The 17,438-nt window shown below is 39.1% G+C and overlaps 1 protein-coding gene across 2 annotated transcripts in view; it reads left to right on the top strand.

Annotated features, from left to right (window-relative positions):
* The window catches only part of Pkhd1 (PKHD1 ciliary IPT domain containing fibrocystin/polyductin), a 456,733-nt gene that overhangs the window by 414,628 nt on the left and 24,667 nt on the right, over positions 1-17,438 (top strand). For both annotated transcript variants that reach the window (XM_087898011.1, XM_087898010.1), the window contains exons 61-63: positions 2,589-3,606; positions 13,258-13,393; positions 14,785-14,872. In XM_087898011.1, coding sequence (XP_087754137.1) covers positions 2,589-3,606; positions 13,258-13,393; positions 14,785-14,872 — 1,242 coding nt within the window. The remainder of the gene's footprint in view (positions 1-2,588; positions 3,607-13,257; positions 13,394-14,784; positions 14,873-17,438) is intronic.

The raw sequence follows: 17,438 nt of genomic DNA, 5'->3' as shown, positions 1-17,438 counted from the left end.
TGTATTTATTTTAAAACGGTAACCACAGGATACAGAGGGAAATCCCCCATCCCAGGAATCAATAAGATAAGAATGATCCAGCTGGAAGTGTTGTGAAGCAGGCCTTTCAATAGCTGATTGGAATTAGATAAAAATCATCCAGGTGGAATCACATGATTGCACACTGGTAGCTTGATAACATAAGTGGAAGAGACTAGTGACTCTCAATAGATCTATTCTCCATGGGTCTTTTTTAAGTAACCATATTGCTGAGAGGTCAAGGGTACATTTTCCCTGCCATGGTATAGGGGACATTAACAGAGCAGACATCCTGGACTTCCGATTTTTATAATCTTTCTGCCGGCTTATCTTTTATTTTCCTGAGCCTTAGGTGTAAGTGTTGCATTCCAGGTGTATTGGTTGGGGCAAGATACCACATAGTCACTTTTTGTCTGTGTTTGGACCAGGTTTGGGCCTCTGTAACAGTGTCCAGCTGTTCCAAAAAATATCTTCTTTGATGAGAGGTGAGAGCTACACTCACCTGCAGGTATTCTAAAAACAGTTAAATTGTGTTGGTTGAAGAAACTGGCAATAGTAGATTCTCCTCTGACATCTGTGGTCTTTTCTGTCATAAGTTGTTGGCTATATTTACAGTACTAGACACGAATACCCTCCTGTTGAATAAGCCTTAAGTCAACTGAGGCAGCTATGCTACTATTGCACCTTTATAGATGTCTTGCTGGTTCAGGAATTGCTGCGGTTTGTAGGCTTAGAGCTAGGTAGGACTTTGATTGTTTCTTTCCCTTGTCAAATAAGCTCTTTTGTTTTCTAACTTTAATAAGTTATAAATGTCCTTGCTGTCTTCCTTTTATTATTATCTTTCAGATTAATATACAAAGTAAAAGATTTAAGTGTGGAATCCCATGCATAATTGTCTTTATTGATGTTTTACTGATTCCCCCTCCAATGCCCATGCTGTGGTCCCTCATCATCCCTCCTACTCCTTTCAGGTCACATGCATTGTGGTATGCTCTTTCACCCCAAGTGAGATACTTTTCCTTTCCTATACCCCCTTTCTAGTTTCATTATCCTCATACCTCACACTTATAGATACAAGATTAAAAGCTAACATACATGCATGACAAAAAAAAAAACAAAACATGTGGTAGTCCCAATTCTCAGGGTTGGGAATTGTTTGCTTACGGTAGTAATTTCTTCCAGCTCCATCAATTTTCGCACAAATGCCATTATTTCATTTTTCTATACCACTGAATGAAACTCCACTGTGCAAGTACACCCATTTTTATAATCCATTCGTGAGTTGATAGATATCTAGGCTGACTTTACCTAGCTACTGTAAACAAAATACCAATAAACATGTAGATGTAATTATGGTAAGATTTTAAATTCTCAGTGTATTTATAATGGTAAAGCTGTACCATAGGATTCTATTTTTTGATTTTTTTTAAAAGAAACATTTATAATGATTTTCATAGTGTTCTCACAAATTTGTAATCTCTCCAGCAGTGACTATGTGTTCTTATCTACCCACAGTCTCCTGACCATTTGTTTTCTTGATGGTAGCCATGCTAAGGTGGGATGCAATCTTACATCAGTTTCAATTGTCATTTTCCTGAGATTCTTAGATTTCTGTTAGTTTTATGAAAGATCTTTTTTGTGAAATAAATCATGTGACTAAAACTTGGAACTTGTAGTCCCACCGTGTAACTGCCAGGGAGAGAAGATGCTTGGATTGCTGAATTAACCAACAATGGTGAATGATTTCATGAGATTCACCTTCATTCTGAAGAAAGAAGACTTGGAGAACGTTTGTGTGGATAAAGAATGTGGTGGGAGGCCCACCGAGAGTGGAGATAGGAGCTTTGTGCCTTTCAAACACACTTTATGCTGTACATTTCATGCGTCTGGTTATTCATGTCTGTTTTTTTTGTTTTTTACAATTTCCTCGACAATAAGTAAATAGATAAATAATGCATTGCTCTGAGTTTTGTGAGCATCTTTATCAAATTTAACCCAAAGTGAGGATCACAGGGACCCAGAGTTGGTTTAGAAGCATTGCTCACCACCTGGTACTTATGAATGACATATGAATTGAGACAGTCATGTGACATCAAACACTTAATGTGAGTTCTGAAGTTTCTACCAGGTAGTGTCAAGACTTCAAATGGAAACGGTGTTTGATGGAGAACTGGTTGTTAACAATAGGGAGAAACACCAAGCCATTTTGGATATTTTGTGTCATACATGCATATAAGAATACAGCAATTTAGTTTCTTTTCCCTTAAAGCCCTCCCCCCACGATTGTTCCTGATGCAATTATTTTACGTATTCAAATCTGTTTGCACTTAACCATTGCTTTTGTTTTTAATGTTAAAAGATATTTATCATTAGAATATGTTAGGTGACTTTTCTTTAATGCATATAGCTTTTCATATTTTTCTTAAGATTTATTTGTGTTCCCAATATCTAATATAGTCAAATGGTCAATAAGTATTTGGCAGCATAACAGACAATGGTGAGAAGAGTGGGCTATAAATCCTCATTAGATGTCACTCATATGTTACTCATTTGTTTGCTTTGTGTCACAGGTATCTTCAGAGATGAACAGAAATGCACATTCCGAGCAATGATCCAGGGCTTCTTCTGCAAGCAGACTGACTATGTGATCTTAATTCTCCATAATGTAGATGTGCTTTGGACAATTCCGAAGTCATACCCACTTGTATCTGTTACTAATGGCTTTGTTGACACATTTAGCAGGGTGAAGGACAGTACACTATGCCCTAGCACTACCTCTGTGTCTACTTTCTATTCCATCTTACCAACCAGACAAATCACCAAAGTATGCTTTGTGGAGCAAACACCTCCTGTATTGCGCTTTTTTCTGCTTGGTAACAGAAGTGCCTCCAAGCTAGTTCTGGCTGTGTTCTACGATGAGATTCAGAGCCCTCATGTTTTCTTAGAAAAAAGATTTATTCCACCTACTCCAGTAGAGTCAGCGTCTTCATTGTTGGATGAGTCTGCGGGTGCCAACTACTTCGATATCATGAATAACCTCTTGTATGTTGTCCTACAAGGAGAGGCGCCTGTTGAAATACACTCAAGTGTTTCCATTCATTTGGCTTTCACTGTGACATTGTCAGTCCCAGAGAAAGGCTGGGAAAGAGTGATGCTTGAAAGGCTTACGCACTTCTTACAGACTGACCCAAACCAAATCAAATTCAAGCTTGAGATGCCTGGCAACAAAGAGACCTTAGAAGCCATTGCAAACGGTAGAGGGAAACGAAAGCATAATTGCCCAACTGTAACTTGTGGTGGTGCCTCTACCAGATCTGGTCAACGCAGACCTCTCATGGCAGAAGTGATGCCAGCTAGGATCACACCAACAACCTCTGTGGAAACTCTCTCAAAGGTGATTGTCATTGAAATAGGTGATTTGCCATATGTAAGGCGCACTGAATTGATTCCGTCCTTACCAAGCAACAGGCTGAGGAATTTGGCTCACCAAGTTATCACTGCTCAACAAACTGGAGTCCTGGAAAATGTTCTCGGAATGACTGTGGGGGCCGTACTGGTAACTCATTCAGCGGGAGTCATGGGCTATAGGTAAGCTCTAGCAGAACATCTTGATGAAGGGAGATTTCTTGGGCCTGTATTCTTTACAATCAACTGCAAATGATTCACTAGAATTCAAATTGTAAAAAGCTAAAGCTACACACCTAATTAGAGACAAATTCAATCAATTCATTTATTGACATTTAAAAAAAACACCTTTTTAGGTGAAATAGAGTTCTATCACTTTCTCCATCTCTTTCATCCTTCTTGCCCTGCCCACTTATTCTTCCTCTAACTCCTCCCATTCTGCTCTGGCAAATTGATAGCTTCTTTATTTTTTCTTTGATTTTATGGTTTTACATGCACATACAGACACATATACGTTTATATGTATGTATATGTGCCTGTGTGTGTGTGCATAAATATATAAATATAACATGCTCAGTACATTTTTGTTGCTGGTTTGCATATGATTTCAGGAACTGATCACATCTATTGGCTAGCCAGAAGAAGGTTCATTTCTGAGAAAGGGTACTTAAAATTTTATGTAGAGTAACTATCCATATGGAAACTCATTAGTTAATAGTTTGTATTACAGTTTTCCACTACAATAACGAGAGCATATGTATTCTTTTTGTTGATAGGCACAAAAACAACACCCTAATTATTCTTGGTTGTTTCTAATATAGAACAATATTTTTGCCAAGCGCAAAATTTTAAACAATTATTGATACTATTATTTTTGAAACTTTTAGATTGTGTTATTTTATGGGTACAAGTGTTTTCCTGTATGTATGTATGTATACCGCATGTATGTCAGGTACTTGTGGAAGTAAGAAGAGGGAATTAGACCCTCTGGAACTAGGGTTTCATGTGGTTCTGAGTCACAGGGAGGTACAAGAACCCAAACCTGGGTCCTCTTCAAGAGCAATAAGTGGTTTTAACCACTTATCTGTCTACCTTGCTCCCTAGTATTACTCCTACATTCTGTATGGTCATATGGGTGTCAATGGTGCTAATGTGTTTTGGTTTTGCTTCATTTTTTCTCTTAGTGTAGCTTCATTTAGGCTTCACTGAGTTCTTATAAGTTTATATGTATACCTAGAGATCAAAGCTATAGCCCCTTGCTTTATTTTGTATTTTTTTTAAATATTTATTTATTATGTATACAATAGTCTGTTTGTGTGTATGCCTGCAGGCGAGAAGAGGGCACCAGACCTCATTACAAATGGTTGTGAGCCACCATGTGGTTGCTGGGAATTGAACTCAGGACCTTTGGAAGAGCAGGCAATGCTCTTAAAATCTGAGCCATCTCTCCAGCCTCATCCATTGCTTTATTTTGTTCACTGTTCCAAAATATTGAACATTGCAGTGTGTATTCATCTTTTAGTATACGAGATTACAATGAGTAGAACTAGTGAAGGTCTATCTTGGAAACCCTGCAGAGTGAACGGGGAGCAAACAGGGAATTTTGCACAAGTTTGTGGGGCAAACCATCCTATCCTGTAGACATGAGATGGCTTTAGCTCAAAGGTCACCTCTGCCACTCACCATCAGCCAAAACATGTCGTCTTCACTCCTGACTCAGAGTTTTCTGATCTAATATAAAAACATGAAGCATGAATAATATGGTATGGACTTTCCATCAAAGTTGGTTATATCCCCTATCTGTTTCTCTGGTATCTTAAGAGAGATTTTCCAGGTGTATGACAAAAAAAAAAAAACCATAAATCAATGGAAAATAAAGCAAAGCATACCTGATAGAAATGTCTGCTGGGTGAGAATCAGCTTGGCCCATAGAACTGACAAATCCTACCAATGTTCCCTCTGTCCCTGAAGATTGCCCAGTATGCTAAAAAGGCTTAGAGCCATTGATAGGCCCCAAGGCCAGCTTGGCATCTTTCAGTTCTTACCAATATCAGTTAGAACCTTTTCTGAACTCCTCCAAGAGTCATTGGCACACTCATGAATTGACCTTGAGACACCAGAGATGAGTCTGTGCAGGAGCTCCTTTCAGTGGGGAACCACTAACGAAGTCCTTTGGAAGTTCCCTTCTGGTATATACAGGGGTTGTGGGCATTTCACTAAATGAGGCTATCTTGGAAACTTAGATTACCAGATGATCACGACTTATTTTCAAGAAAGTAGCACTTTAGACTGTGAGGGAAAACGAAGTTGCTGTCTACTTTTTGGGTATGCAGTCAATTTTTCCCTTTACTCCTGTCAGGAAATTTGGATTCTAACTTCCTCTGCCTGCTTAGAACAGCTGCATGAACTTGCTGTTCATTTCTCAAACTTTTGTTGACATATGCCGTCATCTTTCTGTCCATTTGCCTGTTTTCTTTATTCCTTTCTTTTTTTTCTGTACTGCCTTACCCAGTTTCATGCTTTAGGTAGTGGAGATTTTGGTGGGACGAGATGGACACCATATTCCACATCCCCTCTTTAAGTTAGAGCTTCCCCACCAGGATCATGTTTCCCTGTGTTGTATTCAGAAGTCCCAACAGAACATGCACTGCTGCCTGCCTTCCTTTCTCCTGAAGCTTGATCTTCATTCCTGAAGCTCTGTCGTTTCATTCTCTTTTCTCTCCTGTCTCTTTACTCGCTCATTCTCATACTAGAATATGAATGTACAGACTCATATGTACCTGTGCATATTGATAACAGAGACTGAGTTTATAACTTCCTAGATTGCTCACTACTTTGTATATTGAGCCAGAGTGTATATAATCTGGTACAAACACACATACAAACATACATGTATACATACATAATACATATATACATACATACAGTATCAGTAAATAATAAAATTAGTTCTGGTTATCTCCCTTACAGAAGTTTAGGTGTCAAAATACCAAAGCTGTTGTAGTTGGCAGAATTTCTGTGATGTCTCCCCGAAGACACACCTCTGTAATCTTCTGGCCCTATGAATGATGAAGAAATCGTTTTATGATTTTGCTATGTTCTGTGGCACATTTGGCCTTAAACCAAGAAGGCTATCCTGAGTTACCATAGTTGGCTCAGTCAAACACTTGAGACTTTGACAAGCAGAATTTTTCCTGCCATAGGAAAGAGTCCAAAGAGGAAAGCAGACAGTTCAAGGTGTGAGAGCAACTTAATGTGCCAATGGTCTTAAGGCAGAAAAGGGCCCATAAAAATGATTTAAGGAACTATGGGGCTGGCTCAATGAGTAAATGACTTACCCAGTAAGCATGGAGACCAGAGTTCAGATCCATCGCACCAATGGTCTGACACTACAGTTCAATTGGTTGAGTGCTTGCTTATATGCTTTAATCCTTGAGTTTGATGCCCATTGCCACATCACTCTGCATATGAACACACGGTTACAGTAAGATCACTTGTGTGGAGGAGGGTGAAGATCAGAAGTTTATGGTGATGCTTGTGTACGTAAATGAATATGAGATTATCCTGGGCTATAAAGAAAGGAAACAAATAAAAATTTTCAGTTAAAGTTTAATACCAAGCCTTTTTAAATGGAACATAACAATTCATTCACAACTCAGTCTCACTTTTATTGATGATTCACCATGGTCATCAGTGAGATTATCATGCATTTTAGAGTCCTGTGTCTGTACTAATGGCTTTAGGGTCTACAGTTCTTGTACTAAATGGTTTGAGAGCAATGCATCCTTGATTGCTGTTCTGGAACTTGTATGTTATTCTGTGCTTTTCCTTCAAAATACTTTTTTTCTATATCTGTTACTGCTGTTACTTTCCCTGCATCTTTCAAATCTCTTTCCTCATGCACAATAGATTCCTGTTCCAAAAACTTAGTCCAAACTACTTTAAAAGTGCATTAAAATGTGTTTAAACATATAGTGAGTGTATAGATAAATAAGATACCTCATGAAAGTTCACATTTCAGAAATTTTTGTACCCAAATATTATTTGAACAGCCATCATGTCCAACATATTATACCAGTTTAAACAATATATACATATTAAAATATTTTATTATATTACTATTGAAAATCTATAGAATTTTGAGTAAATACATAATTAAACCAATAATTTCTCTACTACTTAATGAAAATACATTAAGCCTCAAGCACATGTACATATAAGCAACACTAAATGGGTTTAGTATTTAATAGGTTATATGTACCAGCGTGTGTGTGTGTGTGAGTGAGTGTATGTATGTTTGTATGTGTATCCCTAGAGGGAGTAGCGGAGAATGGAGGACTTGTATATGAGAAAGAAAGAGTTGAAATGATATAAATGCAGTGTATTTATGTAAGAAATTCTCAAAAATTAAATAAAAGCTTGATATAGCAAAAAAGGAATTATTAATTCAACGTGAACCAACCTATTAGGATTATTTTCATAATGAAACAAGTATACATTTATCTATATAATATTTACTATGTAGCCAAAGTTTCAATTTACTTTTCTATTCCCAAGAGGTTCTAATGAGTTGTTATTCCAAGAGATCATTCAGCATCTTTCATAGACACCGACATGTTATCAGAAGCTTTTTTATCTCTGTGAACTCAAGACCTAACAGAAATAAACCAAGGGTGTAGAGGTTTGATTTGTCTCAAGGTCTAAAGCAATGCACATATGGGCAGGGCACGGTGCAGCACGGAAGGAGTTCACATGACGCAGGAAACAGAAAAACAGAAACAAATGCAAGTGCTCTGAAAGCTGCCACATCCTTTTCCCATTTTATCCTGTTCAGGTCTTCAGCCCCTAGGAAGGGACCACCCACACCCAGGTTGGGTGGTTCCTTGTGAATTAATTCTCAGAGCCACATCAAGAAATTTGTCTCACTGCCTCCTGTATAATTCTCAGTCCAGTCAAACTGAAGCTAAGATAAGCTATCACAGTAACTATTTAGCTTCTCTAGTCCAACGGTCTTATGTAACCTTCAGGAGGCCTGCAGACAGACAGATGGTTGGATGACGGCACAAAGACGGTTCATCTCGGTTCACCTAGCCTATGTTGGTTCAAACTTCTGGAGGCTGACCCCGACTAGTTCATTTTAGGCATGCTTAAGTACAACCCAATTTGGTGAAAACCTACTCTGGTGGTAACACAAACCCATGTGCACAACCAAGTATGCAAATATCTTTTTGAGGAACAAGTAAGCTAAAGATGGATCAGAAGTGAATGCATGAAACCTCTTTGTGAAGTCCATAAAGACAGGTTGCATAGACTGACCATGTAGGAAAACAAATTTACAGTAAGGTGGGGACGATCTGACACTAGGAGAGTGTATAACCCCACAGATAGAGCCAAGGTCACCAGTCTGGTCCACACATCTCGCAGCCTTCTGGGTAGATAACAGGCAAAACATCCCTTCCCTTAAAGGAACAACATATGTGATTAATACTCCAGGTTCCCCCAGTGCTTCTGTGAACACAAAGATCTCCATGCCCACAACCTTCACTACTTTGCATTAATCTCTTCTGCTTAAAAAAGGTATTGAGAGGTTTTTGTTTCCTTCTAGCCAAACTTTTACTACTACCATTAGTGAAGTTGAAATTTATGTCCTGGCAATGCTGAAGCAGGCATGGGACGCTCGTATATGGCGGTTCTGTTGAACTTGTCCATACTGGGTTTCATGGTCTAAGCTGATGGGGATGACTGACCAAGTCTCTTCCTCTTTACCACTACCATACCTCCATGTAAACAGAAACATTGGAACATTTGTATAGAATCTTCTTATTTTTGTTCTTCTGCATAACTTTAATTCTAAATTTTATTCTTGCTAGATTTATCATAAAATAATATCTTAAATAACTTACCAATAAGAATATTTTAGATTTGTTTCTAGAATGTTTGCATTTCTTTGAAAGCTTTGAAAGATGTTTTCCTGTTTTATATTGGCATACTGCTATTTTAAACAGATAATTTCAGGCTGTTCCAAGTGTTCAGCCACAGGTAATTGAGTCCAGAAGTAATATGGCTGTGTGGACGGTACACCTAAAGTTAAAATTGGCCAGGTCAAGCTGGGTAGTAGCTTTCTGAGGCAACTCATGACCTATGTGCAGAGAAAGGACGTGATGGGTACTGAGATGGTAAAGTGTTATGGTGAGATTGAGTAGGGGCTTGTGATGTGCCAGACTTGAAATTACTGGGACATAACAGCAGTAGGAAACGATTAGATCATAAGACATTTCTTCCCAACTAGGGAGGGCAAATGCTAAGGGAGACTGCCTGGGATGAATAGGAATCACATGATCATTAAATGTGAATAAAACAGTTTGTATCAGTTCAGAAAGATACCTGGGGAAGTCATTCTTGTCTTCCAGAGGCACAGAAGCATCCTGCCCAGGGGCAGAGTTACAGTGCTTCATTTCTCTTTGTGTGTCTCACATTGCCTCAAGCAAGTTTTGTACATAATAGGAGGTCTAACATTGACTGTCAACTGGAATTGACTGAAAAACTTACTTTTTTCCTTCCAAGGTACAGAGACCACCTCTTCCCTTTTACAGGTCCCCTTTGTGGTACATATAGACTGTGTCATTTGCCTAGTCTATTGAAAACCAGAGAAACATGGGAGCTCAGGATACCCTGTAAAGCTAATAAAAACAGGGGGATATGTGTGTGTGTGTGTGTGTGTGTTGTTGTTGTTGTTGTTGTTGTTGTTGTTGTTGTTATTGTTGTTTAGTGGAAACCCAGTTAACGACCTTGGAGGGGTGAAGTACCCAAAACCCTCTGCGCCACTCTTAGTCACCACAGTAGGTCTTGTTGAAAAACTGTGTGCATCACTAGGATTTACTCATTTCCATTTTCTATGTTTGCCATTGTCTCACCTTTCAGGATGGAAACACGCCATGTGTGCCAGATTTAGAAGCACATGTTGGGGAGAATGGTGGTGGTGGTGGTGGTCTCTGAGCTGGGAAGTTCCTGCATTGTCACGCTCTTCCTCCTCCAGTCTGCACTTAAGAATGGCAAGGAAAAATATGTTTCACATACTTGACTGGGTATTGCCAGCTGTTAAATAGCGGTTGAGACTGGAGGAGATGGAGGGAACGTTCCTCCCCCATTTTTTAAAGTTTGGCTGTAGGTCCTTCTGCCTGCAGGCTACAGTCACATTAGCAGTTGGAAATTGGATAACGACAGCACAATGACAAATCCAGGTTGCTTGCAATAAGTTGTTAATCCCTTTGCTTTAATATTGGAGCAGCGTGTAATGATGTTTGGACATCACTCCAGTTTACTGACGACCCCACTGGGGCCAGCAATAGAACCTTACAACTGTCTAACAAGGTGTCAGGTGACTCCCGTCGTCACAGCAACGGACACTGGAATCTAATCTTCCCTCCATCCCTTCTAGCACCCAATAACGCCTAGATTATATAAGCGGCCCATCATTGCTTGGTAACTTGAATCAATTAACGTTAATTCGCACAATGCTATGATGTATTGTGATCACGTTCATTTCAGGGAAGGGGGAGAAATTGCTATAAGTCACCTAAAATGAGGTTGTCTGTGGTACTGAGGTATTAATTGGGTGTCCATATTAAATGCAAAAAGAGCCCCATCATGAAAGGAAAGTGGATGAGTGACTCTCTTGGCTGCTATTGACCTATCAGAAGAAGACAGTGCCCTTTTCCTTTGCTTTTATCTATTACAGTTTTCCCTATTGCGTGTCAAGTTGATGTATTATAAAAAATTCATTTGGTGACCTTTCACCCCCTTAGCAGATTAAACAATTTCACTTCAATGGCATCATTAACAGGACCCTGCATTTAATGATGATTTCTCTAAAAGGCCACGGAGATTCGATTTTAAGCTAACAGATTTATTGCACTATTATAACATATCGTAAAAAACTGTACCACCTACGGTCAGGTTTTAGGATAGAAACTGCTTAAGAGTTTATGTGGAGCTTAAAGTGGTATTACCTTGGGATATGCTGCAGCGGTGAGTCTCTGACCTCCAGTGAGATGCTGTTTACATTTAATAAGAGGTGTTTGCTCACAATAAACTTTAAAGTGTGTCAGGGACAGGCCTTTCTGAAGCACTCAGCCCAACCTCGGGTCTCCAGATACCAATTTACTTTTGTCAGAATCTCTAATGGGTTTCTCAGTTTCCTTAACCCAGTATGTTTATCTGTACCCATTTCTTATCAGGAAACATTTAAGGATGAGGTTACTAGAGGAAGAAGACCTAGAAACAATGTTAAATATTTCCAAGAGCTGTACCCAGCTAAAAAATATATTTTAAAAAACAAAACTAGTGTACATTGTTTCTTTAAAAAAAACAAAAAAACAAAGGAAGAATCCTTAGCTACAGACTAATCAAACTAATAATTGATGGTCAGACACAGAACTTCTAGAGAGAGGTTTCAGTAGCCAAGACCTCAGCTAGGTGGAAAAACCAAGTTCCTAGGCCCACATCCTCCTACTCTGCTTGTTCCTTTCTGTGGTTCAGGCACAGGAAATTGCTTCCTATGGAAACTTCATATTGTTTGACTCATTGTAATCATTCGTCTGTTGTTCACAATTTCAGGGCTAATGTTCACCTCAAACTGCCATTCATGGCCTCTGAGAAGTAAACAATACTTTATCCTTTCTTACCCTCACGAGGGAAGAGTAAAAGATAGAAAATTACATAAATTGCTCACAACTATTTAATTGAGTCTATGGCTTAAAATACAATAAAACTTTATTAGACCAGAGCAAACTACTCTAAATGCCGCTCATCAGATCACACTGTATGTTGGAGCAGAATGTATAGTATCTGATCTCCATTTGCCTGGGAAATAGATGTTGCATGTCTATGATGAGGAATCCATAAGTTAAAAGAATAATACGCTTTTAATGTTCTCATAAGCTACATCTGTCAGCACACCAGAGAGCGAAACAAAGTTGCTTCGAGGTATCATGAGCTATGTGGTTATTTTATGCTAGGTCTCACCGGTGATTAGCATGTTTGGGCAAGGTGGGAAGCAATATACTTCCCTGGTGGTATAGATAAGTGGCAAAAATAGTTATGGTTTACAAGAGTTGTGCTACGTCATTCTTTTTTAGCCCCTCAGTCCTCAAACCCGAGTCAAAGCATCTAACTGACATTAAGATATAATGAATTTGTACAGGAAAAGCTGATAGTATATAGTATACTGTCACTTAGCACCCACTACCACCATTATTGGTACGATATGACTCTAAAACCTGTAATTAATGTGAAAATACCTTTGGAGAGTATAAATGAAAAATGGTGGTGTTCTGATGTTGGGGCCATCTCTTCCCAGGTCTGTTTGTGGCATCTTGGTATTTTGGATTTGGCCATGGTGAGAAAGTATTTGGGCCACAGACATTGAAGCACAGTACAAATTAGGGGATATCCCAGGAGAGCTGGTTCAGCAGCTTATGGCCGAGCATACTTGCCCTCGCCTTATAAAGATTTCAGGGTCATCATATTTTTTACTGAGGTTTTTTTTGGGGGGGGGCTAAATTAATATATACTAATGAAAATTATCAGTTAATAAATTTCACTTTCTCATTGCTTCACCCACATTTTAAAGCATGGATAATCCATAAAATATCAGATACACAAGTTATGTATAGAAATGGAGTTATTCATCACACGGCATATTTATGGTGTTTGTAAAAGTACAGGCAACTACAAATATTCTCACCAGTGAAACTCTTTTATGGAAAATAGCTACTGAAATGATATTTGTAATCCTATGAGTGTATTGATTTCTATTATCCTTGTGTTTTCTAGAAATACAAGTCATTTAAGAACTGGGAACCGCATATATACCCGGCCCTCTATACTTTCCATTCTGGTGCAGCCTTCAGATGGGGAAGTGGGAATAGATTTGCCGGTTCAACCACAGCTCGTCTTCCTGGATGAGAAGGTAGCATCTCAGATCTGGCCGTCTTTCCACAGCATGTACTTTATAGCCAAACATCCCTCATCTTCATTTTCAGAGCGACTGCCATAAGAAATTGGCAACACGTAGAAATTCTCACTACTTTGCTCATTCTTTTTATTTTAATTAAAAATAGATTCTTGTCTCATACCATACATACTGTCTACAGTTTCCCCGCCCTCCACTTCCCCAGCTCCCTACTACCTACCCTCTCCCCCAAATTCACTCCCACTCTGTTCCCTCTGAAGAAAAGACCTCCAAGAGACAACAGCCAAATAGGACAAAACAGGATACAATACGACAAGGAAAAGTCCCATATTGAGACTGGACGAGGCAACCCAATGTGGGGAGGGGCCTCAAGAACATGCAAAGGATCAGAGATTCAGTTGCTTCCACTGTTAGGAGTCCCACAAATTCACCAAGTTGACAATCTTAACATATATGCAGAAGACCTGGTGCAGGACCAGCGCAGGCCCCTTGCTTGCTGCTTCAGTCTCTGTGAGGTTATGTGAGCTCTGCCTTGTTGATTTGTTGGGTCTTGTTCTTCTGGTGTCCTCCATTCCAAATTATTTCTACAGTCTTTTTTTCTTTCGTCTATGGAGTTTCTGAATCTTCAAGGGGAGAGACCTGATAAAGACCTCCAACCCAGACCCCTTCTTTCTGTATAATGTTTGGCTGTTCATCTCTGCATCCACTTCCATCTGCTGCCAGAGGAAGCCTCTCTGATGACGACTGCATAAGGCACCAATCTCCTCTGGCAGAAAAGGCTAGAACATAGGGATGAAGGCGCTATGCAGATGCAAGCTTGATGTTGGTCATTCTTGCATATCACACAGTGTTTTCTCACATTTACTATGAAGGTTCGAGATTTATCAGAAGCAAGCACAGACTTGTGATGCATTTCCTCCCCAATGCTCATTCTTGAAGTCTGTCACTCCTGTGTTTCCTGAACTCTCACCTTTAGACTCCATGGCCTTGGGTCTATTTTATGTTTTTTTTTGTTTTTTTTTTTTTGTGTGTGTGTGTATGGAAGATGGAGCCCAGAGATGTACTTAAGCAAGGCTCTGCCACTGAGGGATCTCCCTAGCCTGGCATCTTCTCCTACATTTTCTTCTTATCAGCCTCCTTAGAATACCTGTGATGCCCTTGTCCTCTTCCCTGCTTTAAATTTACACACAATAGCCTCCATGGTCTCTTTTCAATAAGTTAATTTTGATGTGAACATGAAAAGGAGCACATATATCATTTTCTTCTTTCCCTAAGGAGCATGTGTGCTTTGTGATGTTTATGTTTGAACACTCCCCCTTATTTAAAAGAACTTCAGAAAATGTTATTCTAAGTCCACTTTTCCCCCCTCTTTCTTGTCTTATTGCCAGAACCAAAGAGTGGAGTCTTTGGGTCTCCCTTCAGAGCCTTGGATTATTTCAGCTTCCCTGGAAGGGGCTTCAGATTCAATGCTAAAAGGTCGGTGCCAGCGGCTTTCAAGTATTTCTTACCACTTTGAGCAATGAAGATTCATATTGTCTTCATTGTTTGCTTATAACAAAATTTCTGAAACTGGCAATTCTATAGAGTAAAGGAGGTTATTTGGTTCATCACTACAGAATCTTAAGGGCCTAGTGATCATTTTGCTTACAGAGTGCCACAGACTTTTACATGCAAGGAAGATGGAATGTATATACACATACTAACTCAATACGCATACATATATATTTATGTATGTTTGTCTTTTGATGACCTCATCAATTTTAAATCTCATTTCCTTCCTCAGCTTCTATTGAATATGTGTTTCATATAATTTCCTATGTTAAGACTATTACAATTTGGAAACCTTGAGAGAATATGCACAGCGATCCCATAGTAAAGGGACACCCAAGTAAAGGACACATTCAAGGGATGTTAAGTTTCAGCACATGAACACCCAGGGGGCATCCTCCAACACTATCCAAACAATTGCAGCCCCATTGGGAATTCATAGCAAACACAACACACTCAAAGCGTTCTCTGAGTTCTTTTTCATCTCTGTCAACAGGGCCAAATGTGTCTGAAACGGGAGACCAACCTAGCAATAAATATTTACAGCCTCGCTTTTTGCTGTGTCTCAAGTCCTGGGTTCACTACAGTACTCACTACAGTGCTCCTCTGACACATGCTTTTGGATAAAGAGTAACAGATTTGCCCGGGCATTCATTTGTCTGGTACCTGTGGCTCCCATTAAGGAAACAGAAATGCATACTCTAATCTTAGGAAGAATAAAGACATTAAACGTGCAGACGTCTGACTCAGGGCAAACCCTCACAGTGAAGTTTTGCCTCTGTTGTCTTTATGCCCATCCTGGCAGCAATGTTAGCTCCATCTAATTTCCTTGGGGCTTAATTATATTTGAATTTTGATGTATATCTATATTATATATGTATATAGATATTTCATTGAATATGAAGATTTTTGTTGTTGGAAAAAGAGAACTGAGATTATGTATTCTTCAGAAACTCCCCCAATTTTGCATTTGCCCATGAACCAAAGAGAGTGTAAACATGCATGACATGATTTTTCTGTAGCAATAAATTGTAGTCAATTTTAAGTTACTATGGTGTATTTATACTTTAAAACTTCTTTTATCCTTATTTTTTAAGCTTCTTCTTTGAAAATTCCATATATGTATACAGTGTGCTATGATCACATCTACCTTCCATATTCTCCCTTCCAACTTCCCTTGGGAGGGTCCCAATAAACATCCTCATGTCCTCTTTATTTTTGTCTGTGAGTATGGGGTCTTTCCTGGGACACTACAAGTGACCACACCTCCAAAGAAAAATCACAGTGCCTCCTCTAGTAGTGATCAACTTCCAATAACTCCTCAGCCAAGGGAAGCAACTCGTGAGCCCCTTACCCATACAACCTACTTGGTCTTGTGCTGGCCTCTGTGAATTCATGAATGCTGTTCTAGATCATATCCACAAGAGAGCATTCTCAATACTCCTCTCCATCTTTCAGTTATGACCTTTTTTTGCTCCCTCTTTCATAATATTCCCTTAGCCTCCTTGGTGAGGATTTAATACAGATGTCTCACTGGGGAATGAGTACTTATGGTCACCTGTTCTCAGTACTCTGCCCACTTAAGGATCTGCATTTAGTCCTGCTCACTGAAAAAAGAAAGCTTCTCTGAACAAAGATAAGAACAGCTCAATCTAGGAGTATAATTAGAAATATTTATAAGGCTGTTTGATAACGCAAGCTTATAGCAAAGAGCCATAGTCAGTTCCCCCATAGTGCCTGTGACCTTCACAACCATGAGCTTTTGATCAGGTTTGTATCAGGCTAAATTCCCACATGTGTAACAGACCTAAAATCCATTTATACAGTGGTGGGTTATCCTTTTGATAGTCATGCCACTATTGCAGCAGTAACTGCATCTTGCTTGGCAGGTCAGTGGTGTAGCATGAGGGACTAGGATTGGATAAGACCATTGATATCTATTTCTGTGCAGCAGAGGTTTCCAAAAGAACACAGGCTGTTGTTAGTGCTCTTTGTTACTCAACATAAGCAAATGTTAAGATCTTACAGCTACACTACATAGTTTGATTGGATGAAATAGAGAAATAAATCTTAAAACAATCGGGAAATTTCTTCCCTGATGGCTAATTTTCACTAATTCCATAAAGTGCTATGTTGTACATTGTCATAACTGCTCATATACACATGCATTTGGTGAGAATCTACTCATAGACAGGTTAGATGTAGAGTTTCTTCTCACCCTTTTCACTTTGATAGAGTTAACATGCATATTGACATCACAGATTTTGCTCTGGGTCGTTTCTTTATCTAAATAATACAGTCTGGAACTAAGATTTAAAATATCAGGGAAAAAGGTCAAAGATGCCTTGCGTCATTTTTCTGGAACAAGCCACATATTGGAGAAATCAAGTTAATAAGCAATTCAGGGCTGGGAAATACAAAATTTAAACATTCAAACCTGTATCAAGACAGAGTTGTGAAGTTCCTGTTTGGATGTTGCTGTTCTGTCCATTGC

The sequence above is a fragment of the Myodes glareolus genome, chromosome 18 (genome assembly GCF_982192425.1).
Source record: "Myodes glareolus chromosome 18, mMyoGla1.1, whole genome shotgun sequence".
NCBI lineage: Eukaryota > Metazoa > Chordata > Mammalia > Rodentia > Cricetidae > Myodes > Myodes glareolus.
Note: the sequence above shows the minus strand (reverse complement) of the source record. Positions and strands in the feature narration are given on the sequence as shown.